The following is a 21276-nucleotide window of genomic DNA, read 5'->3' on the forward strand; positions in this document are numbered from 1 at the left end:
CCTCACAACACAGTCTACAACGCACACAGTCCCCAATGCTTGTGTTTTTTATGATGTTTCGTCTGCTCGGAGGAACAAAGACAAGAGACAGGTTTTTCAATGCGTCATTTTAAAGTAGTTGTTTATGACATGAGTTACATAATCTTTAATCTGAAAATACGGCATCATTACTGGTATAATTTAATTGTTGTTACCCGCGACGACCAAACTGAAATGCCAGCAAGAATCCAAACATCATATTAACAGGCAGGACTAAATATATTATGACCGTATTACTTGGCTTCAAGGCCTCATCTGTCTGAATGCTGTTCCATTTATAAAAGCCAACCCCGGACAGCCTCTTGAACTCTAATCACATTGTTGCAGTAAGAACTCAATGTAAATGGATTTCTTTACAACAAACAGAGCTTAGGCCCTGACAAGAACATTAACTATTCTCCATTGTGCCGACTGTGCTCCAAATATCTAGGACAAAAAGTAACTCTCCTCATGTTTGTGACAATAAGTTAATCCCTCTCAAAATCCCTGAACAAAATTCTTCAGAACTGGCTATGAAATGTTAACCGCTCATGTGTTAACGTTAACATAACTGCACATAAATAAAATCTTATTAGTATTTACAAATTTCATTTTGGATATTCCTTTTAAAAAACATCTGTCATGCAAACTCAACGTGCAAGAAACATGCACAAGTTAAGACCAGTGAAAGGCATTTTGGGACACAATAGATCATTGGCATTGTTGAGCATGGAAATATGGTCTGTTACCTTTGGTAGCACAAAGATGTACTATAGGGTGCAGCTTAAGAAAGAAAATCACCTAAATACTATTAACAAGAAACACAGCGTGTAGTTAAGTAACTGATGCAAAGCTCTATTTGCATGTCATTCATTTTGTGCAGACGTTAATGCATCTGAATGCCTAACACGAATGCATGTTGAAGAACCATGAAGGCAGCTTACAAACACAAAGACATGGTTTACAAGTTCATTTTGCATAAAACATTTGGAACATACAAGACAATTTAGCTATAATAGCTAGTGCAGCTCATCAAGTGGTACAGCAGCTCCCTAGTCACAGCGAAGACAATAATTCAGGCAAATGTAACGTGGGGATGTAAAGACGCTCACACTGACCAATTCAATAGAGGAAGGTGATTCATCATTTCTACTGCACAAGTTTCATAAATACTTAAAAGTGAAGAACTCTTAAGTGTAGAAGTGCAGATCTTTGAACAGTTTCCATATTAGTAACATTTATTACAATAATCATGTGACGAGACCATTAAATGCAATCCATCAGCTGCTGCTCCTTTCCAAGAAGCTACGCTATGGCCGTATGATCGAAATAATACAGTCCTCCAGAATAACACCATAGCAAATGTGGAAGATATTCTTGGCTGATGTTTCACTTTGAATGCTCTCTTCTTTGTGGCTTTTTTTTTTCTTTTTTAACAAAGCTAACCTTTAACCCTGACGTCAGTCCTCTTATACCAAAATCTGACCATCATAATAAGACAGTCTGTCAGTGAGTGGTTACACAAGGAGCATGAGGCAGCATGAAGCTCAATCTAGAACAACAACCAAGGTGATAAATTGATGCAAGTGCTGTCTCCTCTTTCCAACTTATCTCCCTCAATCTCACTGCTGATGTCAGATGTGTGAGCAGCTCCCTGACAGAAAGGAACTGTAGCGACTAAAAACAAACGAGTAGACAGTCCATGCAGTGCTGCACATCATTTACCTACATTAGGCTGACCTCTTGTCTGTGACACCGACATAAGGAGGTGTGGAAATCTCATGGGCTCAACTTACAAACACTGATTGTTGCTCTTTACACTGCAGTGGAGCGACAGCTTCTCTCAGACAGTGCAGTGTAACAGAGACACATGGGTTGGAACTTTTGTTGTAATTCGGAGAGATTGCGGCTTTTAGAAGCCGATCTTGCCTCGGGTCATGGAGTAGCCCAACTTGGCCTCATTGTTGATGAAGGACATAATACCTAGATAAGTCTCAATGAGCAGGGGTCTTTCCAGGATAAGCACGCCGTTAGCCCGACCAGGGATGGGGTGCTCCTTATGGGCTTTCTTCACTGCCTGCACTAGCTGGGTCCTGAAATTGTCCAACTTTGCATGAAAGAAGGAAAACAACATGAGCCACTCAAAAAACTTGCATCAAATACGTTTTATTTTAACATTTTTGTACAAAATGTGAAATATATCTGCATAAAACTAAGAAGCTAAGAAGGAAAGCAACATCTCCAGTATTTGCTCATTGACGTGTCGAATAATGGATGTGATTGAGACTGAACAACCATGTGAAGCTGTTTACTACATAAAGCAATGCTGAATGAGAACATTTAGTCATACCCCCAGAATACAGCCCCAGGTGCAGATGTTGCCATGCCAATAAGTAAGAAAAAACAAGCAGCTTTGGAAATAACTGTTCATAAACAAAGTCAGGACTTCACCGACTTTGAAATGTATGAATAACTAGCTTTCTCTCAAGGCATGAGTTTCATCTGTGAGACTGCATCAGTCCATTGTTTCAGTTGGGCTGTGACTGCTAGAGCTGTGTTTGCCGCTCTCTGTGCCTGAATGAACTGCGGCACCAGTGGTCACCATTGTTTGTCTCGTAAAATAAGGCCAACACAAAAAAATAGCATATCATATTTCGAGCTTTGAATAATGAAATCAAATAATGCAATGGATTAACACCTCAAAGTGCATTTTTAGTCTTAGTAGTAGTTAAGGGATCATACCTGGCACAGAGAGGCGACCTTCTCGTCAGCATGGGACATGGGGTGGTCCGTGAAGGTGGAGTAGGGCATATCTGTGGACCAGGGGTTCCAGCGGTTTAAGAACGAGGCCCGGGGACGTTTGTCCCACTGCACGCGAATCCCATAACCCTCTCTCCTGTAAAAAAAACAAAAAAACAGCAGTGTTGGAGTGGTGTGACTAACAATTGGATCAGATGGCTACAAGGCAAACAATGCACCTTGCTGTGGATTCAACCTTTTTTGTTTTTAATCTCCTCAAAGTCTTTACTTCACATCTTTCCCTTCGAGGAGGTTATGTTTTCCCCCGTGTCCATTTTTATTTAAGCAAGAATATGCAACAACTGTGGGATAGATTACCACGCAACTTGGTGGAATGATGCGGTATGGGTCGAGGAAGAACCCATTCAATTTTGGTGCAGATTCGGATCAGGGGGTGGATCTAAGAATTCTTATTACTCTCTTTAACGTTGCCATACATTTCCACTGACTTGCCAAGGAATAGTTCATGAATCTTGATGAAAAAAATAAGGCACATTTGTAAATGTGTGTTTTCTTTGGTGCAGGTCGATTGGGCCTTGGCAGAGGTATACGTTCTAATGAGTGCCATTCTAGTTTTTACATTTCTATAAGTGATACATATCAAGTGATTTTCAATCACCTTTCAATATATACAACAATAACATTACCAACAATACCAAACATGGACTGCTTACAAGAACCTTAACACAATCAAAGCTGCAATATTTCACTGATGATACATTGCCCCTTGCATGGCTGGAGTCTAACTCCTATGACATGAATATAATTTATACCAATTTGATTTTGGCAGACTTGAATGTGTAGTCTTACTTGTTCAGGGATTTGGGTGGAAACTCAAACTCTCCGACTGAGATGGTGTCTACAGCGTTGAGAGAGATCCTGACGACCTGCTGACACAACAGGTTGATGAAGTCGTACTTGCACACCAGCAGCGACCTGCCCGCGCAGCCAAAAGACGACAAATTGTGCAAACAGCTGTCAAATGTCCTACGCAATGTGGTTTCTTCTCTTCAATTATTGACTCAGCGAAATACACATCTTTGTTAAGACTCACCTGTCAGTTATCAGCACAAGTCTCTCCTTCTCATTGTTCCAGTGGTCGACTCTGTTTAAGTCCCACAGAAAACAGTTGACAGTTTAGCTCAATATAGTCAAAGTCAACTTTATTGTCAATTCTGCCATATGTACAGGACATAGACGGGTTGTTTCTCTTTGATCCCTAGTGTAAACATATAAGTAGACAGAACATATAAGTACGCATAATAAGTACAACATAGTACACGTGTAGTATTGCAGGCATAAGTCACACGTGGATGGGATGACAGTAGTGCAAACCCGAAATAGTGCAAAAAAGGATTGAGAGTGCAGAAAAATACTTCATGGGAAGTAATGCAATTTAAATCCACAGGATGTAGTAATATATAATATAAAATCTTGCTTTAATGATTTGAACATTGCTGAGTGGCACAATTATTTAACAGTTATATATATATATATATATATATATATACATAGAGAGAGAGAGAGAGAGAGAGAGAGAGAGAATAATAATAACCTCAAGATGAGGAGGAAAACAGTAATAAATCAGTTAGTAGCTTTACTAAATGTCCTGCTGAAGTGTCTGAGAGTATATATATATTTTTTACAATAAACCCTGCAGCACTCCCAGCAGCTCTTCATACAGATGCCTGATGTTTCAGTCACATGCTGCCGGGACACTTACTCTGCCAGCAGCCACACACTGAGCACCTCTCCATCCTCTGAGGGCAGAGCCACGGTCCTGATGTCGCTCACCGCCTGCTCGATGGTACCTGGCTGAGATCAGCATCACACAACAGCATCATAACACTGAGGACACCCCCCCCCCCCCCCCCCCCCCCCCCCCCCTCCCCCCCGTGATGTCCATAGATTCACACTGGATTGATTTACATGAGTCGCTTGTGTTCACTTACCACAAGCACCTCTAGAAGCATTAGGTTTCTCACATGTACATCTCTAAATGTGAGTGGGCCCATGGAGCAACTCACCCTGAACACGAAGTAGTCCTTCACCTTCGCCTGCACTGTGGGGTTGTGCACGATGAAAGGTGTCAGCGTCTGCAGCGGGGGGCAGCAGGCCACGGAGGCTCCGTGTCCCAGGCTTCGGTCGGCCTCCGGCGGCGTGAAGGCGACCTCCACCCCCTCCTCGGTCTCCGCGGGGTGGAGGATGGCAGCGCCGGGACTCTCCGGCTCCATCGAGTCGTTGAGCTGCAGCATGGCGGTGCAGCAAGTGGCTGTTCGAGGAGGAGCTTCCCGACGAGGTGTTAGATCAGAAAATGTCCATCCCAGGATGCAGACTCGCCCATTGCGCACCAATGTTTTGATTGTGAGGGCTACGAGGAAGTGGAGCCTCTTGCTTCACTTCCCCTCTTCAATTTCCTTCCTCTTAAAGAGACATCACGTCTTTAAACCCAGAAATCTGGCGTCTCTTGGTGGATGAAGGCGATTTTCACAATTATCTGAGCCATGATTATTAGATCCTCTCCAATCAGGCGTTAGTTTGCTGATGAGCATCCTAATAAAATAATTTTCTTATTGTTATTGGCCTATTTGTTTGCATTGCCTCTAATGTACTGTCAGTTTGAATTATGACACTAATGCACACTTTATATACAGTCTATCTGCACAACAGATATTTTTTCAACCATTGAAACCTCTACTGAGAGTTTGCTTGTAATCTAGATTATATCATGTGGTAATTAACGTCCTTGAAAACCCTGATCATTTCCCATGAGGTGATAGAAATGGCCTAAAGTAGTAAACTGAAGGAAAGTCTTTTATTCAAACCTTAAAGCACTGACAGCCTGCAGAGCAAATTGTATTAAAGGTCCAGTGTGTAAGATTTAGGTGAAAGGGATCTATTGGCAGAAATTGAATATAAAATGATCCTAGTGATGTTTTCACTAGTGTGTTTCATCTAAATTGTACAACTTGTTGTTTTCTTTAACCTAGAATGAGCCCTTTATATTGAAATACTTTATATACATGGGGAGCGGGTCCTCTCTATGGAGGACACCATGTTTTTTTTACAGTAGCTCATACTGGACAAACTAAACACCTTTTGAGTTTTTATGACAACTGAAGAGTGCCACAGGTTCTCTATCATGTTTGGAAGGGGAGGGTGAGGTGAGGGGTATTCAACTGCAACATTCAACTTCACCACTAGATGTCACTAAATTCTATACACTGAACCTTTTAAGAGTTTACGATATTTTGAAATAGACCAAGTCTGTGATTATTAAAGAGATTTGAGCTGTAAACCAAGATATATGACTGTTCTTTGCTGAAGCAGATTAATGCTGGTTTTAATATCATATTTATGACCAAATTTTTAAAAAGAAAAATTTGGGATTTTTGTGTTGAACATTGCTCATTTCGCAGCCAGTGTTTTAAACCCTCTTGGACCTTGCAGGTTCAATGCTTTTGTAGAGTCGACCGTTTGGGACGTCTCTACATTATGACATTTATGTGTATTTGATCAAGTTAACATGTGATTAAAGGTGGGCTCCAAGGTTCTCTGTGGCACACAGTAAAATGCTATTTTAGGTGTTGGTAAAGACAATACACGTAAGTTGAAACAAATCATCGGTGGTCTCCGTCTTCATTGGCTTACTGTATGATTTTTTTGTAACAGTGGTTATGTTTGAGGTAACAAGCCAATAGGAGTTCCCCCTGTTTTTGCTCTGGTTGATTTTAACAGTGTAATAGATTACCTTTTGCAATAGTTGTGGTGACTTGGCTGGAGATCAGCTTGGTGTGTCTTGACGTGGTCACGACAGGGGTTAGGTAACCAGTGGGGGGGGCAGTGGCTGAGGGGTAGAGTGGTCGTCCTTTGACCAGAAGGATGGCGGTTCAATCCACAGTCTTCCGCATCTGCATGCCGAAGTGTCCTTGGGCAGAAGCAGTTACGAGTAAATTATACTCGTAACTGCTGCAGCCTCCACTAGATTTGTTTCTAGCATTGTTTTGTTGCCTTTCAAAAACCAGACTTTATCCCCCTGATCAATTTATTGAGGAAGCGGAGAGAGAAAAATTCTCTTTATTACACTCAGAACATTGTTTTCTCCTATGGGTTGGTTTATCTCAGCCAATCAACAACCCTTAGATTTAGAAATGACATTATGACATTAATGTTTAATCCGGTGGAGAGGGAAGTTCAGTCTGTTCAGTATCTACAGTCTTAACAGCATAACAAGTAATGACTAAAGCCTGTCTGTGTAGGCATCATATATGAACTTTCGATAATCTGCACTGTAGCAAAAATGTATTTACAAGCCCTAAAGTTACACAGTGAGATATCTTAGGCCCTCACAACATTGAAAACATGCCCTGTTAGAATTTTAATAAACTTTGTACTCAAAGGATTTGGCCTCTCCTTCCTACACACAGGTAAATTATTACAATTTATGTGCTGTGTTTATAAGTAAGAAGTATAATCTTAGCTATCACCTTCACGTGTTTCTGATAAACATCTCCTGGCAATGATTGATCAGGATAAGACATTACTTAAGGATGGGGTTAGTACAGATGCTATAAAGCTGAACTGCACACTCTGCCAGTCTGAGGATGGAGATGACAATGTTTTTTCCACTGTTGCTGCTGATCTGCTCTCGCTCCACAGCTCAGCTTCAACCAGAGTCTGACAATGAATTAACTCCTCTTGGAGATAACCAGGTGAGGCAACCTGCAAATGTCTCTCTGCACCAACCCACCTGCCCACAGGACATCCATGCCGTGCTGAGAGAGATGAGCGGCTTGCTGGCTGAGCAGAGGGTGGAGCTGAGGCACCTACAGCAAGAGAATGACGGTCAGTGGGTCAGGAGGCAAAGAGAGGAGTAATGGTGTTGATACAGGAGAATTTACACTAAATTGTAAAAGAAGATATTTTACATCATTTGCAGGACAGACATGTGTGGCAGGACTCTCATCATTTAATTTTTTTTTTTTTTAGCACAAGCAGCAAAGCTGAGGGAGCTGGAGAAATTGCAGAGGGAGCTGGAGAAATTGAACCAACAGGTCAAAGGTACATGTATATATATAATTTTAATAAAGTATGTTATTCAGTTTCTAAGTTGGACAGTATGGTGTTAAAAAGTTCAAATATTTTAATTCAAGATGTTTTAAGTTTGTAATTGCCAAAGAAAACTTTTGGAGAAAGTGGATACTACGTGAAATACTTTGTTTTTGTTTATTTCTCATTGCCCGTTTTTTTAATTACATTTCAGAACAGGCAGGAGAACTGACGGCCATTAAAGCAAGGACAAACGTGACCGAAAACCAGGTGGAGGCTCTGAGGAGAGAAACAGGAGGTTTGTGAATTTAGAAACTTGTTCTAATAGCCACCACATTTCTCCTGTATAACATCAGCTGCACTCTAAAATGATCACTTGTCTGTTTTTCAGTCAAACGCGTGGCCTTCACCGCCGCTCTGACTTCAAGTTCAACAACTATCGGACCATTTAATACATTCACTACTCTGGTCTTCAGACATGTCATTACAAATATTGGAAATGCCTACAACACAAACACAGGTACTCAAATTCACAAACTTTAATATTTATTTTCATTCTTGGAAATGTTGACTTTGACCTGTTACAACAGACAATTCTCTTCTTACTAATGCTGATTAAAAACATGTGTCCACAGGTCTTTTCATTGCACCGGTGAAAGGAGCCTACCACTTTGAGCTCTACATAGGTGCACATGGAGATCCTTCACATCCTTCAGCTGCTATATTGGTCAGAAATGGACACAATATTTGTATTGCATATGAACATCAGCCATCCCATTTTGGGAGTTCTGCTAATGGCGCCACGCTGCTGTTAGAGGTCGGAGATGTTGTGTTTTTGCGTTTGTGGGCTCGCTCAAGGGTATTTGACAATGAACATAACCATTGCACCTTCAGTGGTCATCTGCTTTTCACCATGTGAGGGAAAAAGTCCTGTTTCTTCAGTTGTATGTTACTGTATTATTACGATCTAAATCTAAAAATGATTATAACTGAATCTTATATTTCAAAATAACCATTTGAATAAAAGCATAAATATATTCCAGTGATATTTGGGTACATTTCTTTAACATAAACAAAAATGTTATCAATTATTGGTAGAAAATCAAATAAACCCTTCACAGCTGTTTGGGTGTAAGAAATGCCATGTTGTCTGTTAGATGTTGTTGTTGTATTAACCTCATGGCAACTCTCTTGTTTTAAAAAGGTAACTGTTGATTGTTTTCATGTATTTGTGGTTTAAATGTGTGTAAGATGGATGTGAATGTAAGTAGTGAAAAATCAGTTTTCCAGGGAACAAGGTGTTAAAAAGAGGATTTGGTCCGATAGAAGGTCCAAGAACAAACTGTATATGATTTACTATAATGTTAAATATGGAAACCCTCACATTTGATGAACTGGAACTAGACTTTGCCTGATAAACAATGTCAATGATTAATTTACAGACCACTTGTCTTTTTGATCGATTCGTTGTCTTCTTTGTTTACCGCTTGACTTTCAGCTCAGGAATACACAGTGGAATCCTCATGTAAAAAGCACACAGGTTTTATTGCATATCAATTTCATGTATAAATTCTTCATAGCATTGGAAAGATTACATTTGGTATACATCGCTATTCTACAGAATTATCATCAGTCATCTTTTCAATGAAATTTCTCTAAAGTACATCTTCAATAATCACAAGCATCAAAAGAACTGCAATTTCAGAATTGTTCAATATTATTCTACAATCCTTTATTGTTTTTCATTATGTCTTCTCCCACAAGTCTTTACTTCCGTCTTTCAGAGCCGCCTGCCCAGACGTCTGTAAGGCAGTTCGAGAACTTGAAGTCAAACCTACTAAACCTAACCACATGTACAATAAGTGCATCTACGGATTTATTTTTTTCTTTCCTTTTTTTTTTCTCATTTTTTGATTTGATACACATTTCACAAATGGACATCATTATGACCGCTAAACACGTCATGCACAATATCTTTTTTTTTTGTTTGTTTTCAATAAACATAACAGAGGAGATATACAACTCAGATCCAAACAAAACAAGCACCATCCATTTAAACCCATATTTTTCATTGATTTTTTTTTCTTCAGACGAATGCACCATTGTTTTTCATTCTTTAAAATACTATACAGTCAAAAAGAAACAATTTGTATATTTTTACTTCTCCTGTAACAGTGGGGGGAAAAACAGCAACCATGTTCTATTATGCTGAAATATATTTCAGCGTCCATCTGCCAGAATACTTTCTGAAGTTGGCAAAATGGAATACTTCAATGCCTTCGATGCCTTTGCTTCACACAGCGCGTGCTTATTACAGTAGTCCATGACATGAATTATTACATCTAGTCAACCAAAAAAACGTAGCAACCCAAGTCTTTACATTTGATAACCACATGTTGGAAAACATTATGTGTTTCCCATGAATGAGATCTCATTCAGCAGAATTATAAAAAGACTCCTGTCTATAGGAAAATGAGATGATGCAGCAGTCCTAGCATCACACTGCCACCTGCTGTCGTGAAGAAAAATTACAGTGCTTCCGTTAAAGTTTTTTTTTTTTCTTTCTCTCCATGTTGAGCACAAGTGGCTCGTCTACTGAAAGTGGATCTAGTCAGAGAGTTGATCTGTGTTCTAAGCTCTAGAGACGTACGCCTTTATCAATGAATGGCTTGGACCCACGTGATTTAAGTGCTAGTTTGACAATACAGCATCAGGCCAAGTTCTCAAAGTCCCAGTAAACGCAGGATGGGGCCAAGGCAACAATCAACAACAACACTCGCCCCCACCCGGCCCTGCCTCCCGCAGCTATCTACATTTATCTACAGTAAATGACCCATGACCTCCGTGGCACAGTGCCTCCTTTTTTTTGTAAGATCTCAGAAAGTACAGGGAATATACTCATGATCGAGCGTTTGGGTTTTTCCCCGTCCAGACTCAACCAGAGTTTGTATTTCATGTGTTGGAGGGGCTGACCAGCAGAAATATAATACTATCTGTGGCTTGGTCTACTCTCTCTGTTTTTTGGGGGTTTCACGAGAGCTCGTCTGCCTTCTTGCATGACCAGATGTTCATGCAGATGTGACTGTGGGTGACTTCATGTAATATAGGACATGATGAGGATTTTTTAAAAAGTGTTTTTGTTGGATAAACTAAATTCTAACGTCAGATTTAATATTGTGTCAACGTCTTTCATTCATGACATTCAGAGTGAAGGTTGTCTCACTCTGCTCCACCCAATGCTTCAACCAATTTGAACAAGACCACATTCAGGGTTAAAATGGTTTAACTAAAACAAGAAAAAAAAACACTGCAGGACGTTACAATGCCAAAAAGGGTCTACGATTAACTACGGCTATCTTTCACTATAAATAAAAACAGTTAATTTTGAGGGGTTCTTTCCATTTTGGCACACTAACGCATCCAACGCAGCGGAGATTCAGAATCTCCCCCACGTGGTGATCGGCGTTCATTCCTTCAGCAACGAGAAAAGAGGGATAAAATGACTCTTCTTCATTTTCACTCCTCCAGTCATGATAAAACAACCAGAAATAAATACATACACACACTTCTGCAATCAAATACATAAGAGCGTAATAGGAGAACAAAAGAAACCAACTATGACAGCAAATGCAAGCCCCTTGGACATGAAATGATTGTCAGAGAACAAAACATTTTCTATGGGTTATTTGGCACATACCACTCTTGCTATGAACATCTAGGTTATTTTGTACATCATATGACAATATCATACAATTTTGGTCCTTCTCTAAAAATAATTATATTAACAATTTAGCACTGTGGTGCCTACAAAGAAACAATACTGTGGTATCTAAGAGGAAAGTAAGTAAATAAAAATCGAACAAAACAAATGACGATGAAATAAACAAGCAGAGAGAGACTTCCTCTGTTTTTCTTTTTGAGTGTGATTTGAATTCATTTTCAACGTGATCAAAGTGGGTAACCAATTAGGTGGCTGGTGTTCCCATGACAGCTCATTAAAATCACCAGTTGCTGTGCACATTTAAACATCGAACGCCATTTCCCCACGTAATCATTTAAAAATCAATCAAGAATCAAAACAGTCTACTGCAACTGTCATTTCCTCAAGTAACATTTAGTGTGGTGCTGTAGGTGATTCTGCACGTACAATTGAGACACGATCAGTAAATGAGTCACCCATGATTGGTGGGGTTGGGGGGGGGGGGGGTGGGGGTGGGGGAACCTGGAGACATTAGTGCACGCGCCCACTATGTTCCCGGTGAAACAGCACCACCCTGTGGACATGCAGTGCTAATGCAGTGCTGATGCTGCAGTGCTTGTAGTAGCAGACTTTAGAGACTTACTAGTCGTTAAGTGTCTTTACGAGAGCCTCGAGCAGCGTCTCTGCCGGAGTGAGCCTCGTGGACTTGGGGAGGATCGGGTAAGAGGTCAGAGTTTCAATGCTGTTGAGAAGCATTCATCATGTCCTTCACATCAACAGGAGCTTCGCAGTGCTTTCTCTATGACAGAGTCTTGTGAGACCCCTCACCCAGGGCCAATCTCAACCCCCTCTCTCTTTTTCCACTCACACACACACACACTCACTCACACACACAAAGGAACACACACATCCACACAAACGCATTTTTTCTATTTTGAATGTATATGACATTGAATTCTTCTCAGGGCCTCCATGTCCACTCAGTCACTTGTTTCTGTTCATTTACGAAACTGAATGTTCCTCCCACTCTCGCTCCCGCCGCTCCTCTCTCTCTCTCGTTCTCTGGTCTAGATGTGGTTGAGCGGGTGAAAGCTGCTCGTCTCAGACGGTCCACCTCCCATGCTCAGCCAAGCGTCCAGAGAGTTCTGGGAGGGCGCGTGCAAAGGGTTGTTCTCCGAGAGAGACAGCATCATTGCATAAGCCTGCGTGAGGAAACAGATGAGTTAGAAAGAGAAAGAGAGAGAAACTATGGTGTTATAGTCACATCTGCCCACTTTTCCTGTGACCTGTCAAGACATTTCAGGAATCATTATCACTTACTACTTATTATGACTTGATTTGAGTGTCTGTCTGTCAGAAAACTAGTGGACGGACACTGAAACTTGGTGCATGTGGTGTGGGTCAAGACAGAACCCATTCCATTTTGGATTTGGATCAGGCAGTAGATCCAGGACATTGTTTCACTTTCTTCAACATTGTGAGTTAGAGTGTTTTTTTTTACATTTTCCTTGATTTCTAATTATAATGGATCTTTACTTAAAAAAGCAGTTATGTTTTTTTATTTATTATATTATCCAAATTCAAAAATATATCATCCAGATCAAGTGAATTAAATGTGGTTTCATAAGAGGACTGTTGGGCCTTTTTCATGTGTTTGTCAGCAGGTTTACGCAAAAACTTCTGAACCAATTTCCATGAAAGTTTGTGGGGGGGGGGGGCAACAGAGAACCCATTACATTTTGGAGCAGATTCGAAAACATTGACAATTCCAGGATTGTTACTTTCTTTAACATCGTGAAAGAGAATTTTCTCAGATTTTCCAGGGAATAATTCATGGGTTTTGATGAAAAAATGTTGCTTATATACAGAACTGATATCGATGAGTGTGGGACTTTTGGTGAAGCTTGTTTAAATTAAGGCGACAGAGTCCCACTCTAAATACAACCTGGGTTTTCTGTAGCTTTAGCCGTCACCTTTATATCTAATATTAAGATTTTCTGTAGCAACGTTGCCATGTTCCCTGATCTCAAGCTGTAATCACCTCGTGATGCGAAACATTGTGATGACTTTTCATTTGACTGTTCTTGAATATCACAGAAAAGATAAAGCAGTTAACAGAGAAGATGTTGGAAGGTTAAATGAGAGGAAAGACAAGAGGGGGCAGGACAAGGTACTTTTAGTTGCTGCTTCAAGATCTTGAGTACATTTCTTTTATCAAGCACCTGGAAAAAGACTGTATCCCTCTATCCTTTCTAGAGTTACAGGATTCTGTCTCATCTTTCCTGTCCCTCCATTTAATAGGACATCCAGAAGCCAGTCACATACCTGGGTTTTAGCCTGCCTGTACAATGTCTCTTTCAATGCCTCCGACTCTAGTGAAGTGTTAAATATGTCTTTAACGTCAAAGGGTTGCTCGTCGCTGGCTGCTTTACGGAGCCCATCCAGGCTCTTGGGAAAGCTGGGCAGACCCTCCAGGTCCAGGAGAGAGCCCTCCTCCTCTATACACCTGTACACCGGGGGGGTGGAGGGAGGCGATATGGATAGGTTGACAGGTGGATGGACGGAAGGATGAAGAAACAGATGGAAGGGTAAATGTAGAGGTGGGATGGATGGCGAGTTAATGCAATGGCGCGGGTGAGGAAAATGAAGGAAGGAAGTTAAGAGAAAAGGAGAGCAATGGTTAATAAAAGGGAAAGACAGATAGAGGGAATAAATTGGGAGAAGAAGAAGAAGTAGGAGCAGAATCTGACCTAACATCTGCTAAAAGTGAAATATTGACTTTGTATTTTGGGGTATCCTTACGGGGAATTACATGCCCAGTCCGTGTTTTACCTTTGTCCCTTTCAGTTCAGTGTGTATTGTATGTGTTGTTTAAAAGAAGATGAATACCTGCGAGTGTGTTCATAGCTCATAGCCAGTGGAGCTGTCTCCGTCTCCTCCTCTTCCTCCTCCTCTTCATACACTCCTGTTGTGACGGGGGACGGCGACTCAGGCGCCTCGTCGTGAGACTTCTCTGTCAGGCTGCCTTCCTCCTCCTCCTCATCATCGCCTTCCACTTCCTCCTCCTCTTCCTCCAGCCCCTGGAGCCCGAGCTTGGAGTTGGACAAACTGTGGCTTGGCGGGCGCTCTTCCTCAGCCTGGTCTGATCTACAGAGGGTCAGAGGTCACAGGGTTAATAATGTTGGTAGGCGCTTCAGAAACCACTGACTTTTGACCTCCGGCAAGAAGGTTATGTTTTCACCCGTTTGTTGGTTTGTTTGTTTGTAGTTAAAATTGTGCAAAAACTACTGGACGGATAAACACAAAACTCAGGTGACGGAGGCAGTATTGGTCATGGAAGAGTTCATTAAATATTCTTCCGGATTCAGGAATGTTTTAAAACTCTCTTTGACATTTAACATTATTAAACCTTTTCATCGTTTTCTTCAGAGAACAATTCATGCATCTTCAAGCCTACTTAGAGGACTGATATTTGTGGATCTAGTGAATTTAAATGTGGTTTCATAAGAGGACTGTTGGGCCTTGGCGGAAGGATGTGCTCTACTGAGTGCCATTCTAGTTCCTGATGAATTACTCTTTGGTTCCAATAAAAAACTCAAACACTTTTGTTTTCTTTCTGTAAAAAACAGGTGGGATCTTTTTTACCTGCCAGAGCCCAATGAGTGTTTGCAGTTGTAATACTCATTCTGGCCACAAGAGGCTGAAGTGCACCAAAAGCAGGAGATTTGTTATTTGTATTCCAAACACAAGGTACATTTCATTTTTGGAATATAGGACAAGATGGTGAATATATTCAAAAAACAATATAGTAATGTGTCAGCAAGGTTTGTAACATTACTGCCATATCTTTCTTTTACCAAGAAATATATTTTACTCAGCAAAGGTTCTGATGCCAGACAGACCAGAGGAGTCAGGGGAGGTGGAATATGCCAAGAAAATCCTCAAGGAAAAAGGTCATAAAGAGAAATAAATAGTTTATTTAGCTTTTTAGAAGTGGATTCGAGTGTGAGTCTATTTAGTCAATCAGGAGCAACTTAAGAGAAAATAAATCCTGGCTACTGTATCCAGGATTATAAAGAGATGAGAGAAAAGATTTGTAGACGAAATAAAAAAAAGAACGTCTCTGGTTTTATTGTATCTTTTTGTAATTAATTTATTATCATCAGTCCCCCGACCTTATTTATATAATGAAATCACTGAGTGCTCTTTTTGTTGTTCTACAATGATTGAAAGTGAGAACGTCTTTGAGCTCGTTCTCTGTGGTCTGTGTCCAGGTCTGGGTGGCTGCTGCCATTTCCTGACCAGCTTAAGACATGACTCATCGTTGGCAGAGAGAGAAACATAAATAGTCTGTTGACAGCATGCACAGTTCGACCCCAGTGTCCACCCAAACAACACGGGTGCTGACAGTGTGTGCGGAGCGCTTTTCAAACGGCCCACACATGATTAATTGGTCGGCTCGTCTGGAGCGGAGCAGGAGATGGCCTGCTCCAGTCTGGTTGCTCTGCGCTGCGTAATGGTGGAGCATACTTTGTGTGACTGAGGGAAGACGATGGCTGATCTGCAAACAGGCTATCAGCGCGCCGCCATTACGAGCTGTCATCTGTACATTTTCCAGCCAGCACCCCAGCTCCCCTTCCATCACCCCCAGACCACGATGTCATGGCTCATGATATCATTTCCTCTGGGACGGCAAATTTACCCCTTCCATTTTTTGCCACACGGTGGACATTTATCAAATCAGACAGGATCACCTCTGGGACGGGCTGCACAGGGACAGGATTGGGTCACACACAGTGGGTGGGTAAATGCAAGTAGGGGGACTTTTGAGTGGGGGGGGGGGTGGAGTTCTCCTCTTTCAATCTGGATTAAATATCACCATAATCAAATTGCAGAGCTGGTTGGCGGGGAAAAAGTCCATGCCTGTGTAAAGAGAAAGAAGCGTAGCTCTGACATAGGGGGCCCTGGGTTTTGTCATTTAGTCTAAACACGTCAGTTGGGTGTTTGTGTTAGCGGGCTAGGAGTACGGGTATAGCCGGTGGAAGGGGGAAGAGCTCCATCATCAGTGGATCTCCTAGATAAATGCATCAACCCCAGTCCCCCTCAGGGTGAAAACTGCCAGCCGCCGAAGCCCCGTCCCAGACCAGGAACCAGCTCCAACTTTTAGATTTATTCAAACCATAGAGCTCAAGCCACAGCCTGGATCCTTGTTCCAGCCCCAACTATGACCCTGATAACTGTCCAGAGGAGACAAATACCGAGAGACAGAGTCCATCAACATTGCAACGTTGGAAATATCCATGTGCATCTTAACAACCCCCGAACTCTTTCACTTCACAATTCCCACCCTGAGACCAGCAGTGCTACCTCTGCCTCTACAACACCCTTGGAAACGAGTCAGACAATGTTTTCATATTTAAACTCCAGCTACCAGGGACTTTTATTTGGACTGGCTGTGATGTTGACAAAAGGTTTTTTTTAAAGGAGGAGAACAACATTGTGAAGGCGGTTAAGAGCGATTAGAGATAGTCGTCCGTGAATGTGTGTTTGCGTTCGGCGTTTGACTTCAGTCACTCAGAGGGAGAATAAACAGTGGGCCGTCTGGAGGGAGGACAGAAAGCATAACACTTAGGCTGAATTACAGATATTAAAATGTCAGGCCAGTTTGTTGTGGATGAGACTCAGTATTGATCCCAGATGGCAGAGGGGCTAAATTGCCACTGGGTCTGCTGGCCGTAATGCGTGTTGACAAGAGGGAGGAGGGGGTTGATGGAGGAAGAGGCAGACAGAAAGTGAGACGACCAGAAAGGAATTCACATCCTGAATGAGAGAAAAATGAGTGTGTAGAGTGAAGGAACGAGGGCAAACCACTGAGTGAAAGAGGAAAAACACGTTCATCCTCCTTTTCTTTCACCATGTCTTCTTCTAAAGTATTTGAGGACTCATAGCAGGAGATTGACCTTTTCATCCACTGTTCGGTGTAAATCATAATTTTACAAGAAAGTTCTTGTTTTTAGAGTGAAAAAAAAAAACAACACTCACAGGATCACCAGTCCTGCCAGGTTTTGGTGAGGACAATTATTTATCAACTACAGTCAGCAGGTCTAAATTGCGGCTCTCCGCAAAGACGCCAATAAAGTTGTCGGAAATGTGTGAAACTGGAAAATCTTTGATAGTTCATATTAGACTCAATTCACAATTTTTACTAGAGTAGAACTCAGTAGAGCACATACCTCCACCAAGGCCCAACTGTCCCTTTAAATTCAATCAAACTGCCCCAAATTTCACACACTTATAGAAATCAGATCTCTAGAGTATCCTGGATCTGCCCCTTGATTCAGATTCGCATGAATTTATTTAAATGCACTCTTCCCTGACCCATATCACAACCACCAAGTTTCATAGAAATCTGTTCTGCTGTTTTTGTGTATTCTTGCTGACATACAAACAAACAAACAAATCAACCAACACACAAATGGACAGTAGTGTGTTTAAATAGAAAGATGCTAATATTTGCTCTGTTTAAAAAAAATCAAAATGCAAACAAAATCAACCTATTTTTTTTCATGTTGTTGTAATACACCTATGCACCGAAGGAAAATGAGAAAAGATTCACGGCTGCAGGAGTTAAGGTAAATTGTTGATGATTGCAGAACAGCTGCAAAAATAAATAAAAAAAATTATTAAAATAAGTTTCTGTCTCATTTGCAATGAATTAACTGTATTTTAATGTATTAACTAACCAACTGTAACTACTGTTGCTATATTTGTATGTTTTATGAAACTGGGACACAGCCATGATGATGCTGACTACTGCCATGCATCTTCAATCCACTAGAGGGCGCTGTGCACTAAGCACTAACATGTATTCTGGGGAGACGGAAGGGGCTGCAGACCTCTGAGCACAGCTGTTGTAAACACTGTGTTTTCCTGTATATCCATATATGTTCGGACCAAATGTCCCGATAGGATGTGACGGAAGAAAAAGTGAGGTCATGTGACTGTTGTTACTTCTTTGGAGTTTGCACTGAGGCTAAATTTAGGACGAGGTTTGGGTAAGAATTCGAGCTTGGAATTAAGAGTAGAGGGGGTATGGTTCTGGATCAAATGTAAATCACTGAAGGGCTTTGCAGAAATCTTAACACTAATGTGGTTTGTGCGAGCGTGTTCCTTTTTTTGTTACCTCTTGTCCATGGAGCTGGAGGCCTGGTTCATCTCACTGTTGGAAATAAAGTTGCGGATTTCTGAGAAGTATGAGTCCTCCTTCTCGTCTAAAAGTGCATGATTGTCTGGCTCGGAGTTTGGCGAGGAGATCGTGGTTCCTAGGTTGGAAAGCATCCCGGACTGTTGGCTCACTGTCGCAGACACACACACACACACACACACACACACACACACACACACACAAACACACAGGGACATGCACATCAGACACACATCCAAACACAGAGGGATGATTAGTTTGATGATCATCAGACATGCATAATAGATGAGTATGAGGAAAATGCAAAACATCATGAGGGTTATTATTATGAACATTATTCACATTGTGATAATAAATCCAAAAAGCTGAGATGTGCATTTTTTTTCCCTCTTTTGGTTAAAGAAACAGTTTCTGGAATCTTGTATGAAAAATAAACTGTGGCTTAGGACAAAAGACAGAAGGAAGACCTTTGTTTATTTTTGTACATGCATCTTCTCTAATTCCAGGAAATATAAAGGAGAATACCACAGTTACACATTGTACCACAGTTAATTGAGAACATGCAGTGAGGTATGTGTGTTTGAGACCAACAGAGACTTGAATTTAAGTATTTAGATATTTCTCTGTTCATCCAGCAACTAAACTCATAAGGGACATTATCCAGGAAGGACTGTGAGACTGCATTGATTCCTAAACAATAGATGTGATGTTTACTTCTGTCCCGTTAACTCCCCCCCCACCCGGTTGTCTCGCTCATAAGACAGCACCGGCCCATCCCTCTCATACAGTCTGAGCTGATCAGGGTTTACTGCCGGCACCCTGCTGAATATTCAGGCACGCTCCCACACAGGAGATGCCCAGTGTAACCACAGTCTTCCACTGTTGGCCTGCTCAAACCCTGCTTTAGACCTCGTATTTAGGTAACATTTATAGGTTTAGAAAAATATTTTCCCTTCATTTTGTTTTGAAATCTTTTCCCTTTCTTACAGATTTTATAACATTGGTCTTGGATGTATCTCAGTGGTATTTAAGGCACTGTGTAATTTACAAAATATAAGAATATCCATGTTTATGTTGAAGTTAAGGAGCCGGCCGGAGCCAGGCAGTGTTTTCTCAGTCTATATCTTTGCAGTATACATCGAATAATTATAGCAGATGCTGTTGTTTACTTCAATATGACTCAGAATTAAGAATCTGTTTTCAGCTTCTAATTCAGGACACATCAGGAAACATCTGGTCACTCTGCCAAGAGGAACTTGCTCATGAATTGCCTCCTATTAACGAAGTCACGTCAAACAATAGAATTCTTTGGTATTTGATAAAGTCATTTAGTACATTGGTGCTGTCACACCGCGTTTTACGGCTCCGCTGTGAATGAGCTGCACATGTGCTCAAGCTTGTTTCATTCAGGTGTCATTTTGAATTTAGAAATGTAACATGGTTGTCAAGCACAAATCACTTGGATGTAAGTGCTCAAACAAGCAATCACTCAGTACACAAAACTTTCTCTTTCCATCCCTCCGCGGGGGCATACGTCCATGACGGATGTGAAAAAGGCTGTTTTTGGCAACGAAGTGGGAAAAACGAGTGTGAATTCTTGAATTAAGCGGTTTTCCCTCTTTAAATCCTCCACAACACCAAACGAAACATTTACTGAGGTGTAGATTTAAAATTTCCAAATGAGTAATGCAGACCATTTATTATTCAGTCCAATAACGCAACACAAAATACTAATTCTAGTTTCATAACTGCATTTTGCAGCTCTCCAAGTCTCACTTTACTCTGAGTCAACTGAGTCATAGATGTTTCAAACTGACCAGGAATGTTCTCGTGCTCGTGCTTCTTGAGATGGCGGTCGAGGTTGGTTTGCTGACCAAAGCAGCGGTTGCACAAGTGACACTTGAAGGGTTTCTCCTTGTTGTGGATGTTACGAACGTGGCGTTGAAGATTGGACGAGATGCTGAATGAGCGGTCACAGTATTTACACCTGCCAAAGGAGAACAGAAGGATAATGAATGTGGTTGTAGAGAGAAGCGGAGTGGCACAGGGAGCAAGGACCAAAGCAAATAGAAGGGTTACTGGTGATTTTATTATCTGGAGGTGAGCAAGTAACTTCATGAGGCTCGGTTTTAAATGGTTCTTAAAGAAAGGGCATATTGGTTTTAGACATTTAGAGGAAAACAACTTGGAAAATCTTTTAGTAGCTCGAATGATGGGAAGACTGAATACAAACACTAAAAATCGAATGATTTCGACTACATGTGGTTTTTTAGAATAAAACTTTAATTATGTTTTTTTAATGTCTTCATTTTTTTCCTCAACAGATGCAGTGCATCTGTCAACTCAGAGCATCAATAACAATTTACCATCTAATCCTGGTGCTCTTTTATCCCCAAAACAGAATATTTATGCTACAACTCAAATTTATCTGCTATTTTAAAAGTATCTTAAAATAGCAGCTTACACGACTGAGTCAGTCGTCCATTATGACTTAATGAATGTAACT

General features: G+C 41.1%; 3 protein-coding genes across 13 annotated transcripts in view; 1 reads left to right on the plus strand and 2 right to left on the minus strand.

Moving 5' to 3' along the window:
- Positions 1-24: 24 nt before the first annotated feature.
- On the minus strand, positions 25-5246 carry tprg1l (tumor protein p63 regulated 1-like). The gene is made up of 6 exons (XM_034590284.1): positions 4845-5246; positions 4541-4632; positions 3872-3922; positions 3628-3753; positions 2761-2914; positions 25-2125 (listed from the first exon to the last, which is right to left on the minus strand). Exons 1-6 carry the CDS (start codon positions 5070-5072, stop codon positions 1931-1933), a joined length of 846 nt encoding a protein of 281 aa, XP_034446175.1. The 5' UTR covers positions 5073-5246; the 3' UTR covers positions 25-1930.
- A 734-nt stretch (positions 5247-5980) lies between these two features.
- LOC117764485 (complement C1q-like protein 2) lies at positions 5981-9296 on the plus strand. 4 transcript variants are annotated; one of them, XM_034590315.1, is made up of 5 exons: positions 5981-7662; positions 7807-7878; positions 8081-8164; positions 8258-8303; positions 8694-9296. In XM_034590315.1, the coding sequence occupies exons 1-5, from the start codon at positions 7422-7424 to the stop codon at positions 8731-8733; spliced, it is 483 nt and encodes a 160-aa protein (XP_034446206.1). In that variant the 5' UTR covers positions 5981-7421; the 3' UTR covers positions 8734-9296. The 4 variants fall into 4 exon arrangements, with proteins under 4 accessions (XP_034446206.1, XP_034446204.1, XP_034446203.1 ...); XM_034590313.1 differs by having other exon boundaries at positions 7816-7878; positions 8258-8386; positions 8502-9286; XM_034590312.1 differs by having other exon boundaries at positions 8258-8386; positions 8502-9285.
- Positions 9297-10995: 1699 nt separating this feature from the next.
- The window catches only part of prdm16 (PR domain containing 16), a 178998-nt gene continuing 168717 nt past the window's right edge, over positions 10996-21276 (minus strand). For 7 of the 8 annotated variants that reach the window (XM_034590305.1, XM_034590311.1, XM_034590306.1 and 4 more), the window contains 5 exons: positions 20588-20757; positions 18750-18921; positions 14456-14713; positions 13892-14072; positions 10996-12768 (listed from right to left, as the gene is read on the minus strand). In XM_034590305.1, coding sequence (XP_034446196.1) covers positions 12634-12768; positions 13892-14072; positions 14456-14713; positions 18750-18921; positions 20588-20757 — 916 coding nt within the window. In that variant the 3' untranslated portion in view covers positions 10996-12633. The remainder of the gene's footprint in view (positions 12769-13891; positions 14073-14455; positions 14714-18749; positions 18922-20587; positions 20758-21276) is intronic. The other variant, XM_034590309.1, reaches the window with a different exon arrangement.

This window comes from Hippoglossus hippoglossus, chromosome 7 (assembly GCF_009819705.1).
Source record: "Hippoglossus hippoglossus isolate fHipHip1 chromosome 7, fHipHip1.pri, whole genome shotgun sequence".
In the NCBI taxonomy this organism is placed as follows: domain Eukaryota; kingdom Metazoa; phylum Chordata; class Actinopteri; order Pleuronectiformes; family Pleuronectidae; genus Hippoglossus; species Hippoglossus hippoglossus.

Coding starts and splice junctions, on each gene's coding strand:
- tprg1l (XM_034590284.1), bottom strand. CDS start 5,072: ATGCTGCAGCTCAACGACTCGATGGAGCCGGAGAGTCCCGGCGCTGCC. Junction 3,923..4,540: donor AGTGTGTGGCTGCTGGCAGA/GTAAGTGTCCCG, acceptor GGACTTAAACAG/AGTCGACCACTGGAACAATG. Junction 3,754..3,871: donor CTTGTGCTGATAACTGACAG/GTGAGTCTTAAC, acceptor CTGCGCGGGCAG/GTCGCTGCTGGTGTGCAAGT.
- LOC117764485 (XM_034590312.1), top strand. CDS start 7,422: ATGGAGATGACAATGTTTTTTCCACTGTTGCTGCTGATCTGCTCTCGC. Junction 7,663..7,806: donor CCTACAGCAAGAGAATGACG/GTCAGTGGGTCA, acceptor TTTTTTTTTTAG/CACAAGCAGCAAAGCTGAGG. Junction 7,879..8,080: donor ATTGAACCAACAGGTCAAAG/GTACATGTATAT, acceptor ATTACATTTCAG/AACAGGCAGGAGAACTGACG.